At 46.8% G+C, this 18339-nt stretch overlaps 1 protein-coding gene across 1 annotated transcript in view; it reads right to left on the reverse strand.

The window, feature by feature from the left end:
- The window catches only part of Arhgap22 (Rho GTPase activating protein 22), an 84247-nt gene that overhangs the window by 60655 nt on the left and 5253 nt on the right, over positions 1-18339 (reverse strand). The window contains exon 2 of the mRNA XM_090346758.1: positions 3050-3137. Coding sequence (XP_090202884.1) covers positions 3050-3137 — 88 coding nt within the window. The remainder of the gene's footprint in view (positions 1-3049; positions 3138-18339) is intronic.

Raw genomic sequence — 18339 nt, forward strand, 5'->3', positions numbered from 1 at the left:
GCTTGGACAGGAAAGTCTGTGAGACTCTTACCTTCAATGAACCACCGAAAAGCCAGACACAGAGCTGTGGCTCAACTGAGTGGCAGTCCTGAGCCAACCAAACTAAAGGATGGAGGCTAAGCCCTGAGTTCAAGCCCCAGTACTTACACAGTAAAACGAAAAGAGAAAGAAAGAAAAAAAGGGGCAGGAGCAGGGCAGACCACCAGCAGCCACTTTTGAAGGTGCAGACTCTCCCATTCTTGGTAATGGGAATTAATAGAGGCTTCTCAGCTATGTTCATTTTAGCCATCACCTATCGCCTGATGTCCTGCAAAACTCCGAGGGGCCCAGGGTCAGGCTGAGATGCAGGCTGGCTGGTACCAGTGCCAAGATAGTTCTCTATCAGTGTTCCTCCTGGGGCGGCGGCGGCAAGCTAATTTGATCAGGATGCTTTCTCTGGGCAGGCCCAGCCTGCTCTATCTGCCTCCAGCGAGAGTAATCAGCGGGTGCTGGCTCTTGTTCAAGGTCAGGCCTTGGAGACAGCAGGCAGCAGCCTTCCTGTCTGCTCCAAACTGCAGCCTGAGGAAGGACAGGCAGCAACAGACTAGAAGCCTCCCCACAGGCTATGGCCCCCAACTGTGTTCCCAGATCCCTAAGCAGCCCCAATAGTCACCCCTTTCCCAAAAGCCCCCTCTCCCCACTGCCTATAGATTCTCTCTATGGCCCTGTAAGTCTTCTGGAAAACTTCTTAGACAAAGGGCCCAGGGCCCTTTGTTTCTAGCTTTGAGAAGGAAAAAGCACAAGAGACCAAAGCATGAGCCAGCCAGTCCAGACACTATTGTCCCTCTTTTTTTTTTTTTCCTTTTGGTCATGGGGCTTGAACTCGGGGCCTGGGAGCTATCCCTGAGACTTTTTGCTCAAGGCTAGTGCTCTACCACTTTGAGCCACAGCTCCACTTCCAGTTTTCTAGTGGTCAGTTGGAGATAAAAGTCTCATTGACTTTCCTGCCTGGGCTGGCTTCGAACCATGATCCTCAGATCTCAGGATCCTTAGTAGCTAGGATTACTACATGTGTGAGCCGTCAGTGCCTGGCTGTCCCTCTTACTTTATTTCTAGTTTTTGGGCCAATCCTGGGTTTGAACTCAGGGTAGACACTCTCCCTAAGCTTTTTTGCTCCAGGCTAGTGCTCTACTACTTGAATCACTTTTGGGGTTTTTGCTGGTTAACTGGAGGTAAGGTTCAAGGCCTTTCTAGCCCTGTCTGGCTTCAAACCATGGTTGTCAGAGGTTCAAGACCTTTCTAGCCCTGTTTAGCTTTCAACCATGATCCTAACATCTCAGCCACCTGAATAGCTAGGATTACAGGTGTGAGAAATGGGCATCCAGCTGGTTTTATTTTCAAAACAACCATCTCCAACATGCCCTTAGCTTCCTCTTTAGCAGTTCACTGAAAGTAGCTCACTGTGAACTCTACAGGTTATTTATTTATTCCTTTTATTTAGTCCTAAATTTACTCCTGTTCCTTCTTCCTTTCCTCCTCCTTCTCCTTTAGACTAGAATTCAGTGTGACCTACCATAGCCTCAAATTCAAGGTCCTCCGATTCTGCCTCCTAAGTGCGGGAATTACAGAAGCATACCACGATGCTCAGCTTCCCTTAGATTTTCATTTGTTGCTTCTGTTTACTCAAAGATGATTCAAAGTTCTTTTTTTCTTTTTTTTTTTTTTTTGCCAGTCCTGGGGCTTGAACTCGGGGCCTGGGCATTGTCCTTGGACACTTCTTGTTCAAGGCTAGCACTCTGCCATTTGAGCCACAGTGCCACTTGCAGCTTTTTCTGTGTATGTGGTTCTGGGGAATTGAATCCAGGGCTTCATGCATGCTAAGCAAGCATGCTACCACTAGGCCACGCTCCTGGCCCCTCAAAGCTCTTTCTTGGAACCCAAAAGGATGGTGGAGTTTGTGTCTCAGTTTTTTTTTTCCTAGCCTTCACCCTGGCATTGGGGCGGGCAGGAGACCAGAGAGAAAGACAGACATCCATGCTCCTGTGGACACTGGCTAGCTTGTGAGAGCCCTAAGTGCCAGTGGACTCTCTTTATACCCACATCATGGAGGCATCTCTATTCCTGAGGGTCCTGGCAAGCTTTCAATCCCTCCTCATCTCTTCTCCATCTGCATATGGGCTGTGGTCAGAGAGAGGCTTGCATTCCATTCTGCACGGGAACTGGATGCTGGGGGCTGAATGTGTGCCTCACCCCCTCTGCCTAGCAAAACCCCACTTGCTATCAGGCTTCAGTTAGCTTTTACCTGTCTGGGAGCCTCGGAATGAGCCATATAAGCAACTATTGAGGCTCCTCTAAACTTTATAACTGGGTGGGTTATCTGTGTATGCTCATGGCCCCAGAGAATCCCAGTTCTCATTCCATCGCTCACACTCCTGCTGCAACACAGAGTGACCTGTGACGGTAGAGATGGGGTTGAAGCCACAGGAAAAGAAGGGGCGATTTCTCAGTGGCCGGATCTGCTTGATAATAAACACAACAGCATCAGATGCTCTGGAATCAGGAATAGCTGGGCTGGAAGGGTTGGAGGTGAGCAAGAGGGCCTACAATGACAGATGTCTCCACTAGATGGCAGTGTCAGCAAATCTGTCTCATTTTCTGGAATGGGTCACTTTTTTAAGGGTGGAGAACCAAATACAGCTATGACTGTCAGATTTCTATAGGGGATTCAGTGGGTGCATGAGTATGTTTGGAGTTTTATCACATTTCTAAGAGTTGTCAAGTTTTCCTTCTCTCACGAGGGGTACTGAATGGGGAGCCACATTCCGCTGTGTCAGTAAGGATACAAAGTTCTTCTGTCTGCCTTCCTGTCCTGTCACTGACTCCCTGGGCTCTGGCCTGGACACTGGGTTCTTCTGTTAGCTTTCTTCCCGTGTGTGTGTGTGTGTGTGTGTGTGTGTGTGTGTGTGTGTGTGTGTTCCTCCACGTGAGCGCATGGCAGCACAAGATACCATACCGCCCCCATCTGGGGCACATTGTTCCCTTCCTAGAACGGAATGATGCTTTGGCCTACCTGGGCTGATCTCAAAGAGGTGCTTTCCCGGGTCCTCTGGATCAGGAAGAATCTCAATCACCTGGGTCCCTGGTAGCGAAATAAATCCCTAAAATGGAGACAAAGGCAAACAGCAGACATGAGGTGGCCAGGCTGGGCTCTTGCTGTTAGATCCCTCGAGAGAGGACCCAGTACGAAGCAAGGAGAGGCAAATCTGGGACAGAGGGGATCTCAGCACCCACCTCCCATGCCAGGGTGCCCAACTGGGGTCTTAGAGACCAGTGTGTGGTGTCAGACAGAGGAAGGCTGGTGACCTAGGGTGAGAGTCCTGCAGTGGCTAAGGGACAGCCACACGGATGAGCGGGACCCGCTGGGTGCCCTGACGGGCCCATGAGTCCCATCTTGGTTTTATTCATGTACGTATGGGCATATATATGTTTGCATTAATACATACAATGTATTCATGTTGGGGTGGATGCCAGTAACACCCCAACTGCAGGGTTCATTCCTCCTTCCTCCTCCTTCCTCTTCTTCCTCCCTTCTCCTCTACCCTTCTCCTCCTCCCCCTCCTCCTCCCCCTCCTCCTCCCCCTCCTCCTCCCCCTCCTCCTCCTCCTCCTCCCCCCACTCCTCTTCTTTGTCCTGGTACTTGGCTTGAACTTGGGGCTTGGTATGTTCCTTTAGCTTTTGTAACTCATGGCTGGTGCTCTACACTGGAGCCACAACTCTGCTTCTGGCATTTTGGCTGTTAATTAGAGATTAGAGTCTCATGGGGTTTCCTGCCTGGGCTGGCTTTGAACTGTGGTGCTAGGATCACAGCCTCCTGAGTAGCTAGGATACAGGTGTGATCCACGGTTGGGTGTGTGGATATGGGGTCTGGATACATGAGTGTCATCTGAAACCTGATGTTCAGTGTAATGCTGAAACCTGATGTCCAGATAGGGAGACATTGGGACAGGAAGATGTGTGAGAGTCACTGAAGAAAGCATTCATATCCAGCCTGTAGGAACAGTTCCAAAAACTCAATATCGTAAGGACAAAACATAGGATTTATTTTATTTATTTGTTTGCATATTGGTTTATTTTTTCGGTTGTGGGGCTTGGATTCTTGGTCTGGGTACTGTCCCTGAGCTCTTCAGCTCAAGGCTACCACCCTACCTCTGGAGCCACAATGCCACTTCCAGTTTTCTAGTGGTTATTTAGAAATAACAGTCTCACCAACTTTAGTGCCTAGGCTGGCTTTGAACCACGATCCTCAGATCTCAGCCTCCTGAGTAGCTGGGATTATAGACATGAGTCACCGCGCCCGGCTAAAACACAGAATTTAAAAAATGGACAAATAAACCAGGCCTTGGTGGGTCATGCCGGTGACCCTAGCTACTCAGGAGGCTGAGATCTGAGGATCAAGATTCGAAGACAGCCCAGGCAGGAAAGTCGGTGGTACTCATCTCCAATTAACCACCAAAAAGCTGGAATTAGAGCTGTGGCTCCAGTGGTAGAGCACAAGACTTGCGCAATAGAGCTAAAAACAGCACCTACGCCCTGCGTGTAAGCCCCAAGTAAATGAATTGAACACAGTTCTCAAAATGAAAGGTACAAATGGTCAATAAATGCATTGAAATGTTCAATACCCTTAGCCATAGAAGAAATGCATCACAACTACTAAGCCACTGGGTGCTTGACTTAATAACTTTCTTAAAAAACAAACTATGAGTAGGAAAAAAAAAAAAAAGATGCCAGGCACCGGTGGCTCACACTTGGCTCCTCAGAAGGCTGAGATCTGAGGATTGTGGTTTAAAGCCAGCCAGGACACGAAAGTCCATATGTTTCTTATCTCCAATTAGCCACCAGAAAGCCGGAAGTGGTGCTGTGGCTCAAGTGGTAGAATGCTAGCCTTAGGCTGAAGATCTCAGGAACAGCGCCCAGGTCCAGAGTTCAAGCCCCATGACTGACCAAAAATAGAAAAGAAGATGTCATGGGTAAGGATGAGCAGGATGGCTCTAAGTCCCTGGCCAGGCTTCTGGGCTGTGTGACCTGGGGTCAAGCACGTCTCTGAAGCTCAGTGTGTCCTCACAGAGTGGGACAATGGCTCTGCCATCCTGGGAAGTTCTGCACACCATGCTCCTGCTGAGTAAATCCTATGCCAAGCAACCTATGAACTCTGCCTTGGTCTCCCCACCCTTGTTCTTCCGTGACTTTGGTCTCTTCTGTGAATCACCTTCAATTTTTTTGGACTTAAGTTTCATGCAACTCACACTCTGCCACGTGGAAATGTACTTATAAAACTTTGCTGTGTGCAGGCAACTGCCTGGGTTCAAATCCCATCTCAATGACAGATAAATCTCTCCCTCTCTTCCTCCCTTCCTTTTCCTCACATTCCCCCCCCCCACACACTTTTTTTTTTGTATGCTGATACTGGGGCTTGAACTTGGGACCTGGATACTGTCTCTGAGTTCTTTCTGCACAGAGCTAGCAACACACTACTTGCATCCAAGCTCCACTTCTAGCTTTTTGGGTGATCAATTGAAGATTAAAGTCTCATGGATTTTCCTGCCTGGGCTGGCTTTGAACTGTGATCCTCAGATCTCAGCCTTCTGAGAGGCTAGGATTAAAAGCATGAGACAACTGGCTCACACTAGTGACAATTTGTGGTGTGTATGTGTGCATGTACCAGTCCTGGGTTTTGAACTTGGCCTGGGTACTATCCCTAAGTTTTGTTTTTTGCTCAGTTCCACTACTCAAACAAATCTCTTAATCTGGGAATGGTGTTAGTGTTTTCTAGAAGAACCTAACAGTGTGTTCCTAGGCTCCATGTCAGGTAGAGGACTCAGCTAGCATGTCAGATCACCTCTGGTCTCCACTCTCATGCCTGCTTGCACTCCCTTGCTAGGCAACTACTACTTCATTTCATGTTCATAAGTGGACCATTATTGCTCCTGTGGTATAGATAAGGAAATGGAGGCATGGCAAGGACACACATTTACCTGCCGCTGAGCCCAGCCTTTCCAGACAAATCCTTGGGAGGAACGGGGCGGGGGCGCCCCCACAGGCCCACTGACATCCTGGGTGGTGAGGACATGTGCAAATTTTCCTTTTTCTCATTTAAGCAACAACAGACAGGCTGTCTCTCTCCCTACAGATGCTTGTTCTCCAGAAATTACAGCACTGAACCAGAGAAGCAGCTGGTAACTGTTGTAACTGAATTAACAGTTACTTTCTTGCTGGGAACCTGGAGTTACTGGGTAATGAGTGGGGAATGGGAAACCTACTTATTAGGAGGTGTGGGCGGGATGCAGAGCTGGGGAGCCCGGTTCAGCTCAGGCATCTGCTGCATCAGTGGGTCTGTGTAAATCTGGGTATTTGGCTTCTTTGTTATTTTCATTTAAAAAAATTTTTTCATCTATGTGGCAGTGATTGCATATAGAGATTCCCTCCTTGAATACTTGTTTAACATGACATTTGAAATATGCTATAAAAATCAGTGTTAAAATCTTTCAAAACAAATTTTCTATGTGTCTGTTTGTCACTCATAAAGTGGAATAAGAATGTTGGCATTGATCTTTTCTTCTCTCCCTTCCTCCTTCCTTTCCACCCCACTTTCTCTCTCTTCCTTTCCCTCCCTCTCCCTCTCTTTCTTTCTCTCTTTCACAAATACTTGGTCTCTTTCCCTCAGTTTTCTTTCTTTCTCTTTTTCTCCGTTTTTTTGGTCTGTCGTGGGGGGCTTGAACTCAGGGCCTGGGCCCTGAGCTGCTATGATCTACCACTTTGAGCCAAAGTTCTACTTTTGATTTTCTGATAGTTAACTGGAGATAAAAGGCTCATGGATTTTCCTGCCTGGTCTGACTTTGAACCAAGATCCTCAGATCTCAGCCTCCTGAACAGCTGGGATTATAGGTATGATCCACTTGTACGGAACTCTTCTTTTCTTTTCTTCCTCCCTCCCTCTCTCCCTTTCATTCTTTTTTTGAGGTGCTGTGGCTTAAACTGAGGGCTTTCAATTGTAGGCATGTCCTACACTGCTCAAGTCTACCCTAGTCCTCAGATCAAGATATTTTAATAAAACCTTACAAGCAAGCTGGCACCGGTGACTCAAACCTGTAATGCTAGCTACTCGGGAGGCTGAGGTCTGAGGATCCTGGTTCAAAGCCAGCTGGGGCAGAAAAGTCCATGAGACTCTTCTCTCCAATAAACCACTCAGGAAAAGCCTGAAGTGGTGATGTGGCTCAAATGGGAGAGTGATAGCCTTGATCACAAAAAAGACTCAGGACAGCACCCAGGCATTGAGTTGAAGCCTGAGGACCAGCTCCCTCCCACCCACAAAGAAATACAAAGACAAAAAAGATGACCCAATGGAAAGATGGGTAAAAACAAGAAATGAGTAGCTCAATAAACATGTGCTGAAGTCTGAATTATCAACTACCTAGAATTCTTATATTGGAACCTATTACCCCATGTGGCAAGGTTAAAACACAGGGCTTGGGGCCAGGAGTGCTTGCCTAGCATGCATGAAGACCCGGGTTCAATTCCTCGGTATTATAAGTAGTTCAGGGCCCTTACATCTGGGGGGGATCTACTGTAAGGAGGAATGACTCAGAAACCTTACACTTTGGAGAGTGGTAAGGATACTTTTTTGTTCTCCTCTATAATGTTTGCATCCAAATATGAACATTTAAACAACATGAGAGTGAAAAGCAAAAGCAAAAACAAAAAAAGAGACAGTCAGCTCATCTGTGGAGTGGTGGTGGCCTGAGCTCTCTCCCCCCTCCATTGGTGGTACCCCACCATGTGTCAGGGCCAGGCCTGCCTGAGATGTCCAACCATCACTCCCAAGCTGACCTGCTTCCTCTCCCTCCTCCTCCCACAAGCATTCAGTGTGGCGGGCTTCCTCGAACCCACGTCCATTGGCAATTATTCCCCAAGACCGCTGATAAGGGTCTGCACAGGCACTGGCTTGCAGGGTGGCTCTGCCCAGTGGGAGACACCATGTCTATTTTGCACACCAGGATGGGTAATGGGGCCATCTCCCAGGGCCCCAGATGGCCCAGAAGCCTCAACCAGGGGTTGAGGTTGGCCATAGCAATAGCATTGAAGAATTGCACTTGCACAAGGCTAGTCAGATGTCTTGTTAAAACTAGAACTTACTCAAACTCAAGATGAACTTTCAATTTAGACGCCACTGCAGTGTGAGTGTATGTGTGTGTGTATGTGTGTGTGTGTGTGTGTGTATGTGTGTGTGTGTGTATTGGGACTTGAACTCAGAGCCCCATGCTCTCCCTCCCTTGCCTTTTTCACTCAAGGCTAATGCTCTACCAGTGGAGCCATGTCTTCACTTCTGGCTTTTTTATTCTGGTTAAGTGGAGATAAGAATCCCAGGCTTAGCTGGCACTGATGGCTCACAGTCCTTAGCTTAACTACTCAGAAGACCTGAGGGTAAGATTTGAAGACAGCTCAGATAGGAAAACCTGTGAGACTCTTTTCTCCTTTTAACCACCAGAAAGTTTTAAGTGGAGGTGTGGCTCAAGTGGCAGAGTGAAAAGACTAATAGCCTCAAGTACTGAGTTCAAGCACCAGGAAAACAAAATGATGATGATGATGATGATGGTGATAGGTGTTTCTCAGGTTTGCCTGCCTAGTCTGACTTCAGACCGTGTTTTTCAGATCTCAGCTTCCTGAGTAGCTAGGATTATAAGCATTGGCTGCCATTGCTGAGTGGGTTTGTGGTCTGTCAGATGGTCATTCTGAGGGCTTTGCCATCTGACTTCAGCTCTGCCTCTAGCCCCACAGGATACAGTTCTCCAGGAAGCCTTCATTTTTCACCTGATAAGGTAGAAGACAGTCAAGAGACTGCCTGAAGAAAGAACTTCTGAAAGGCACTGCCCTGAGATAAGACCCTCCAAACTCAGCATCTTGGAAAGTTGCAGGCTCATTTTAAAAAGCAACTGCTCCGTTTCCTTATCTGCTGAGTCTGATGGAGGACTCAGATCCATCTTACAAAGCTTCAGCCAGCTGACACTCGACCAGGAACCGAATGTCTCTGAGCTCTACATAAATAATACAAATCAGGAAGGTCTCTGCCAGATGGGAGGGACCTTTCATGCCTTATCACACAGGCCTGGAACCAGGAGCCTGGGCCTTCTAAAAGGCATACCAGGTAAAGGTTGAAGACAAATGAATGAATTCTTGTAAGCCATGCTCTCCTTATACAGCAAAGACAATCTCCTGACTAGTTCCTCCTCTTCCCTCCCTCCTTCCCTTTTCTTCTTCCTTCCCTATCTCCCTCCCTTCCTCCCTTCCCTTCTTCCTTTCTTTCCTTCCCTCTATTTTCCTTCTATTTCTTCCTTCTCTCTTCCCCTCCCTCCCTTCGTTTTGTGTCTGTCTGTCTGTCTATCTCTTTCACTCATGGCCTGAGTGCTGTCTCTGAGTTTTTGTGCTCAAGGCTGGTGCTCTACCACTTGAACCACAGCTTTTCTTATAGCTTTTTGATGCTTAATTGGAGATTAGTCTCTCAGATTTGTCTACCTGGACCGCCTCTGAACCTCGATCCTCTGATCTTGGCCTCCTCAGTAGCTAGGATTACAGGTGCCCAACTGAGGATTTCTTATAGCCTTCAGTGTTGGTCTTGCTGAGGAAGAAGGCAGGGGAGGTAAAGGGTCCATGTGGATAAATTGTGAGGTAGGGCTGGGGTGGGATGCTGCTCTGCTTCAGGGGTTATTGACCATGGGTCACATGATGTCTCTCTGGCTCGTGGGGCTGGACAGGAGGACTGCATCCCTACCAAGCCTGCCCGTGCTTTCAGCTTCCCCCTCCTTCTGGGGTCAAACCCGGAGGCCTCACCTCACCACAGGCGGATGTTGCTCCTGTGGATGGTAAACTTCCCTTAGGCTGAGCCGCAGGAGATTGGAGGACATTTGGCAGTTTGTTTGAACAAATTTGATGTTATTTTAGGAAAATAAATATTAACGTTTTCTTGAACTGCTCACCCGACCACACACACACACACACACACACGCACGCACAACTAGCGAGGCACTGGAGGCTCACACCTACAATCCTACTATTCAGGGGGCTGAGATCTCAAAGTTTCAAACCAGGCTGGGCAGGAAAGTCTCTGAGACTCTTATCTCCAAAGAATCAGTGAAAAGGTGTAAGTGGAGGTGTGGCTCAAGTAGTAGAGCACCAACCTTAAGCAAAAAAGGCCAACTTGAGCAGCCAGGCCTTGAGTTCAGCCCCAGAAGTGGCACTCACAGACACACACACACCACCACCACCAACAACAACAACAACCATGGTAGGCTGTTTTGTACTGGTCTTCCTGGTCCTCCCTACTTGTCTGTGCCAGGCCTATGTGCCAGGTCACCTGCTGGCTAGGGCACCTGTGGCATTTTGCTGGGGAAGGCACACCCTCCCTCACCCCCCCCTTTTTTTTTTTAGCAAAAACTGCAGGTCATTCAAGAAACTCCCATCGTCCTTGGCGGCAGAGGAGAAACACTGACCATAGCAGCCCACCCAGAGTCCCTGAGTCACATGGTTAGGAGAAGCTCGGCCTGCTGCCACTGTGTCAGTGAACAAGATGCCCACGCTGGAAGGAAAAGGAAACAATCTTCCTCCACACCACGAGCCACACATTTCCCCTGCTGAATGAATGTTATTCAATTCATCTTTTTGTTGTTGTTGGTCCCTGCCTAGTAATTGACTAAACTTGGAATCTGCTAATCAATCTTCCAGCTATTACTGGAAATTCACTGCATGTCACTGAAAGCCAAAGGTCTGGTCTGCTCTCAGTGGAGAGATGGGAGATCTATGGCTGACCTTCCCTGAAGCAGTGAGAGATGGGAGATCTATGGCTGACCTTCCCCGAAGCAGTGAGAGATGGGAGATCTATGGCTGACCTTCCCCGAGGCAGCGGGCCTGAGAGCAGCTCATTACGCACACTCAGATGACCAGAACACAGAGGAGATGAGGAAGTCTTGTTTAGGTGATGCTCCATTTTGACATTAGGCCACTTAGTGATTTGATTTCCATTCACTAGAAGAATGTTAAAATATTGCCATGTAGCCAGGTACTGGCAACTTATACCTATAATCCCAGCTACTCAGGAGGCTGAGATCTGAGGATCAAAGTTTGAAGCCAGCCCAGCCAGGAAGATCTTTGAGACTCTGATCTTCAGTTAATCAGCTAGAAAACAGGACGTAGAGGTCTGGTTCATGGGGTAGAGCTCCAGCCTTGAGGCAAAAACCTAAAGAGAGCATGAGGCCCTAAGTTCAAACCCCAGTACCCCTCCTTACATGCAGAAAAGAATAGTGTCATGTAATGTTATTAGTCATAATTGTTCCTATGCTCTGCTTCTATTCCTGCCATTGAAGACAATAAAAAGCATTTTTATTAATTATGTTTCTCCCCCTTGACATTCTACGTGTAGAAAAAAAATTAGTAAATAAATTTCTGTTTGATTTAAAACTATTTCTTTGAGTAGAATTCCCATTTCATATCTTTTTGCTGTTGTTGGGGTTGTGTGTGTGTGTGCATGTGTGTGTGCTAATACTACTGGGGTTTTAACTAACAGTCTTGGACACTCAACACTAGTTCTCTACCACTTGAGCCCAGCTTCATTTCCAGCTTTTTGGCATATAACTAAAGATAAGTCTCACAGACTTCCTTCCTGGATTATAGGCATCCAGCACTCAGCTACATTAAGAAAAAAATTCTTTTTAAGGGTGTTTATTTGGCTTATAGTTAGTTCTGAATAGAATTCACATTTTGATCTGCTAGAAGATGAGTTATAGTTCTCCTAAGGCTGCAAAAATATGAGGCATTCTTTTTTTAAAAAAGGTATAAACACTCATATTTGTACCTTAATAACTGCAGCTTTTCTTTCTCTTATCATGTTTCAATAACTAATTTTTCACAGGAGAAGCCTTTACAATTTTTCCCCAAAAGCATTTTAGAAAGAGCTATCTAGTGCTGTCACTGTCCGAAATTCCAATGGAATGTCACTATCAGCCCCCAGGTGACCCTAGGTGAGGGCTAACTTGCTGCAAGGGCATAACAGCAGCAGCCAATGCCTCAGGGGAGGCAGAGTGATGCTGGCTGCCTTCCTTCAGGCTTTCCTTTTGCTCCTGCTGAGCTGAGCCACATGGAATGAAAATTGCTATGCTAGGTCTGTGGTGGTGCTGAGGAAGTTAATTCCTGGCTTGCCCATCTATAGTGTAGACAGAGATGCAGAAGGTGAGGAGGAAAGAGGGAGGGAAACAGGCTTTTTGGGCTTTTCAGGAGCAATGAGCAAGTTCACCAAGACAAAAGATAATCCATGGAGCCACCAGCTACAAGGACCCAAGGCCTCAAGTTCTGGCCTAACATCAGCTGTGTCTCCACGGACCTGAATCAGGACCAGCGTGAACCAGGGTTCTAGACTGCACAAAATACAAATCAGCATGGTGGCTCAGGCCAGCGTTAGGTTTAATCTTCCTGCCTCAGCTCTGGGGCCTCAGGTATGGCCATATACTTGACTTATTTCAATTACTGTGAATTAATTAATTAAATTTTTGGTAAGTACAAGATTTTGAACTCAAGGCCTCATACTTTCCCAGTTGGTGTTATACCACTTGAGCCTTCAGGTTGGCTTGTTGGCTATTCTGAAGATGGAGTCTTGTGGATCTTTTTTTTTTTTTTTTGGCCAGTCCTGGGCTTGAGCTCAGGGCCTGAGCACTGTCCTTGGACTTTCTCAAGGCTAGAGCTCTACCACTTGAGCCTCAGCACCACTTCCAGCTTTTTTCTATGTATGTGGTACCGAGGAATCGAACCCGGGTCTTCGTGCATGCTAGGCAAGCACTTTAACCATTAGGCCAAACTCCCAGCCTCTTGTGGATCTTTCTACTCAAGTTGGCTTCAAACCTTGATTCTGGATCTCAGCCTCCTGAGTAGCTACGAGTATGGGCCCGAGCTACCAGTGTTTGGCTTTGCATCTGCTTCTTATATTCCACCTTGGAAGCCTTCTACTGCTTCTTGGAGGCTTTTTAATTCTGCAACCTTTGTGAAGATTACACAAATCTTCTCTTTGAGTGTCTGGGCTGCGCAGACAACACCACAGCCACAACTTCCATGTGTTCAATGCTTCCTACATCGAAAGCTCCCAGACATTACAACAAAAGCAGAAGCAGGAGCAGGAGCGGCTTCAGTGATCTGGAACTGTGAGACTTGAAGCCAGTGCTCTGATTCCCACATTCAAATTCTTCCGATTATAGCTTCTGAGCTCCTCCCTTCTTTTCTCCCACCTGTGCAATGGGAAGTAATCTGTCTGCCCTCTGTAGGATTGCTGTGAGGCTCAATTGTGAATGTTTATTCAGATGTATGATGCATCTATTGAGCTACTCCTATGTGCAGGTACTCTGTGGACACTGAGACACCGGTATAAATAAAACAGCATCCTGACCATAACAAGCTTATATTGTACCTGCAGGAGTCCAATTCTCAGGCATTTGATAGAAACTGATTTATTTCTAGCTACTTAGGAGGCTGAGATCTAAGGACTGCAGTTGAAAGCTAGCCAAGGCACTAAAGTCTATGAGACTTTTATCTCCAATTAACCACTAGGAAACAGGAAGTAGAGCTGTGGCTCAAGGGTAGGGAGGTAGCCTTGAGCTGAAGAGCTCAAGGACAGCACCCAAGCCCAGAATTCAAGCCCCTATGACCAGAAGGAAAAAAAGAAATGAAGGAAGAAGGAAGGAAGGAAGGAAGGAAGGAAGGAAGGAAGGAAGGAAGGAAGGAAGGAAGGAAGGGACCTGATTTATTTGGGGGGTTGGGGAGACTGTTAGTGTTTCACTCAAGGCTGGTACTCTACCACTTGAGCCACACAGCCCTACTTCTGGCTTTTTGGTGGTTGATTGGAGATAAGAATCTCACACATTTTCCTGCTCAGGATAGCTTTGAACTTTGACTGTCATATCTCAGCCTCCTGAGTAGCTAGGATTACAGGTGTGGATTTTGTTTTGGATGTGTAAATTTAATGGTAGGTAATGGTCATGGAGAGGGGAAGGGCCCTGGCTGCCTGCTGGAACATTCCCTGTGACCTGCATTGGATTCTATGACCTCTCCTTTTTCCCCAGAGGCTTTGTTTTTGTTCCCCTTAAAGATCTCTGATTTCTGATTGTCCAGTATTAATGTTCACTCCCAAGAGCCCATCTGTTTTCCCATCCATTCTGTCCTCCTCCTCCCAATCCTTAGCTTTTACTCTAAATTAAATCAGACTTTTAATCAATCAAGTGCTTCTTACTGCTGAGCCTCCTGTCACTAGTCTCCGGGAAAAAAAGAAGAGGAAGAAGGGGGCAAAAATAGCCTAAAGAGCAATAAAAACCCAGCCTGTTCTTTAAGTAGCTTTAAAATGGTCTCTGCTAGAGCAGGCAGCTGTATTATGGTAGGTTCCACTTACAAACCCCATCTTTAACTGGGGTAGGGTGGTGGTAGTTCATACCTATAATACTACCTACTTTAGAGGCTGAGATCTAGGGATTGTGTTTTGAAGCCAGTCTGGGCGGTCCAGGAGACTCTTATCTCCACTGAACCCCTCCCCTCCAAAAAAAAGCCAGAAGAGGAGCTGTGGTTCATGTAGTAGCTCATCATTTGTGAGGAAAAGAATCTCAGGATCAGTGCCCAGGCTCTGTACACACACACACACACACACACACACACACACACACACACACACACACGCACGCACGCGCGCGCGCGCGCGCACTAAAATCTCCGCACCTCACTTCCAAAGCTCCCAAACCCTGCACCTGTTCCTTTGCTTCCTCTGATGTGAGGACAGCAACTCCATCTAAAGGGTGTTTGGCCTCCTGCCTGCCTTCTCCAGTCCCGGCCTGCACTGTTACAGGATGAATTCCCCTTCCAGCTGAGGAGTATTGATAGGACAAAGACCTCGCTACTGAGATTGACACCCCAGTCCCTCCACATCTGGCAAAATTATGGCTTCTGGTCCCCAACTGTAGTTTGTGTTCCTGCCCACAGGAGCTCACCCCCTATATTTCAGGGACTCTAGGTACTTCCCTAGCATGGGCTGCCAGACATGCACTGTCCCACAGGCTTCCTCTTATCTTGACTTCTTTATTTCTTTCTTTATTATGTTGGCACAATGACTTAAACTCAGGACCTGGGCGCTTGTCCCTTAGCTTTTTCATTTAAGATTGGTTCTCTACCATTTGAGTCACAGCTCTATTTCTGTCTTTCTGCTGGTTAACTGAAGATAAAAGTCCTCTGGACTTTTCTGCCTGGGCTGGCTTCGAACTTGGATCCTCAGGTCTCCAAGTAGTGAGAATTACAAGCATGAGCCCACTGGTGTCTAGCTCCTTGATTCCTCTTAAGCGCATCTCTGAGAAGGACCAAGGCCATAATTTTATGCACAGGCCTTCTAGGGCCCAGCAGCGGTGGGACAGTTACCAAGGCGAAGAAATGATTAACTAGGGCTGTGTTCCATTTCTCCTGACTTGTTTTTTTCTCTTCTTTTTTACACTTCAAAAATATTTTAAAATAGGTACCTCAATGCATCCACAGTGTCACAGTGATAAATTAATATAGATCTTTCTTTTTGTTTTTCTTGCCAGTCCTGGTGCTTGAACTCAAAGCCTTGGCCTTGTCTTTGGGCTTTTTCAAGGCTAGCACTCTTCCCTAGAGCCATGGCACCACAGCTTTTTCTGTGTATGTGGTACTGAGGAATCGAACTCAGGTCTTCATGAAAGCTAGGCAAGCACTCTACCACTATTCCATACTCCTGGTGACAAATTAATACAGATAAAGTTCAAGTTGACTTTTCTCATGTTTGCTTTCCGTGTCTACTGTCTCTTAAACTTCCCCATGGGATTGAATAGTCTTGTTTGTATCCTCAAAATCCCTAAAAATAAATTCAATTCTTTTTTTTTTTTTTTGGTCAGTCATGGGGAATGAACTTGGGCCTTGGCACAATCCCTGAGCTCTTCAGCTCAAGGTTAGCGCTCTACCACTTTGAGCCACAGCTCCATTTCTGGTTTTCTAGAGGTTAACTGGAGATAAGAGGTTCACAGACTTTCTTGCCTGGGTTGGCTTTGAACTGTGATCCTTAGATCTCAGCCTCCTGAGCTAGGATTACAGGCGTGAGCCACCAGTGCCTGTTCTCATTTCTCCTTTCTTCTTTCCTTTTTTTCTTTCTCCTCCCTTCCTCCCTCCCTTCTTGTCTTCCTTCCTTCCTTTTTCTCTTTCCCTCCTCTTCCTTCCTCCCCTCTGCCCCCCTCCCTTCTTTTGTTCCTTCCTTCTTTTTTTGTGCCAGTACTGGGGCTTCAACTCAGGGCCTCATACTCTTGCTTAACTATTTTTGTTCAAGGCTGGCACTCTGCCCGTTGAATCACATCTCCATTCCACTTCTGCCATTTTGTTAGTTAATTAGAAATACGAGTCTCAGATTTGTCTGAGCTGGTTTCAAACAACCTCAGATCTCAGCCTCCTGAGTAGCCAGTATTGCAGGCATGAGTCACTACACCATACAATTACTTTTATTTCCTTTGTCTAAGTTAAAGATATACTCATACATAATTAATGGAATCTCAGAGTTCTCTACAAAGCTGCGTCCTGGGGCTTGAACTCACGGCCTGACCACTGTCCTTGGGCTTTCTCAAGACTAGTGCTCTACAACTTGAGCCATGGCACCACTTCTAGTTTTTTTTCTGTGTATGTGGTACCCAGGAATCAAATCCAGAGCTTCATGCATGTTAGGCAAGCACTCTACCACTAGGCCATGCTCCCAGCCCATGTTATTGCTTCTTGATTGAAAGCTTTGGATATGGCTGGAAACCTCCGCATAGGGGAGCTTGCTTCCTGGGCCTCTTCCCTCCTCCCGCCCACTCACCCCCCCAACTTGGCTTCCTCTACCTCCCTGGTAATTTTAGTGCTATCACTCTCTTTATGTTCCTACCCTGTGAAGTTTATGTGCAGTATTTCTCCAAGGTCTCCTTTCTCATCCTTTCTCTCATCTCCCTTTCTAGAATTCTTCTATGCAGATATTAGACTGGCTCTCTTGTTTTTCTTTTCCACTTTTTTTCCCCCCTCTCTTCTTCCTGGAGGTTCAAGAGTCCAATTCTTCTTTTAGATTTTTCATTTCTGAAATTTCATTTCTGACTTCTAGGGAGCAGTTTGTTTTTTTCTGCTCTGCATTTACAGGTTCCCTCTGAGGATATTTAAGATAGTTGTGTGTGTGTGTGTGTGTGTGTGTGTGTGTGTAGCACGTGAGTGAATGCTAGTCTTGGGTCTTGAACTCAGGGCCTGGGCCTGGGCACTGTCCTTGAGATTTTTGCTCAAGCTAACACTCTACCACTTAAACTATCGTTCACTTCTAGATTTTTGGTAGTTACGTGTTGATGAGTCTCACAGATTTTCCTGCCCAGGCTGACTTTGAACTTTGATCCTCAGATCTCAGCGAGTTAGGATTACAGACAGAGCCACTGTGCCCAGCTCTCACTGTTTTTTAAAAACTGACTTTCAAGCCCCACGCACAGGCTCATGCCTATAATCCTAGCTACTCAGGAGGCTGAGGATTCAAAGTCAGCCCCGGCACTAAAGTCTGTGAGACTCTTATCTCCAATTAACTACCAGAAAACCAGAAGTGGTGCTATGGCTCAAGGGGTAAGGCGGGTAGCCCTGAGCTCAAGAGCTCAGGGACAATGCCCAGAGTTCAAGCCCCACAACTGACAAAAAAAAAAAAGAGAAAAGAAACAAAAAACCTGACTTTCAGCTGGGCTCTTGCTCCTCTTTGGCCCTTACATCCAGAGTTGTCTGGTCCTGCCATTTCCCGGGCCTCTGGGCAGTTTGGCTTTGCAAGCCAGGAAGCTTCTGTGCACTCCACTCCCCAGGGTTGGCTGGGAACCCAGCAGGCTGAGGCCAGCCAAATGGTTCACAGGCTCCTCCCTTCTATGCAGCATGTGGAAAGCTGGCTCCCTCCTCCCTCCCTTTTCTTCTTCTATACTAGGTGTGTTTACAGTTTCCAAAACATCACTTCAGTGCTTTTTTCATGAACAGCCAATATGATTTGAAGAAAAAGAAATTTGTTGTCTAAACTGGCAGCTTGCATGTGAAGTGTGTGTTTGATTACTCACACACACACACACACACACACGCACATATACACACACTCCAGCACACACACACATACACACTACCTGAATATCATTTGGATATTAGTTGCTGTCTCTTTTCCTTTTGCAATACTGTCAATGATCATCTGTGTGTGTGTGTGTGTGTGTGTGTGTGTGTGTGTGTGTGTGTGTGTGTGTACTGGGACTTGAACTCAGA

This window comes from Megascapheus bottae, chromosome 15, assembly GCF_031878675.1.
Source record: "Megascapheus bottae isolate mThoBot1 chromosome 15, mThoBot2.hap1, whole genome shotgun sequence".
NCBI lineage: Eukaryota > Metazoa > Chordata > Mammalia > Rodentia > Geomyidae > Megascapheus > Megascapheus bottae.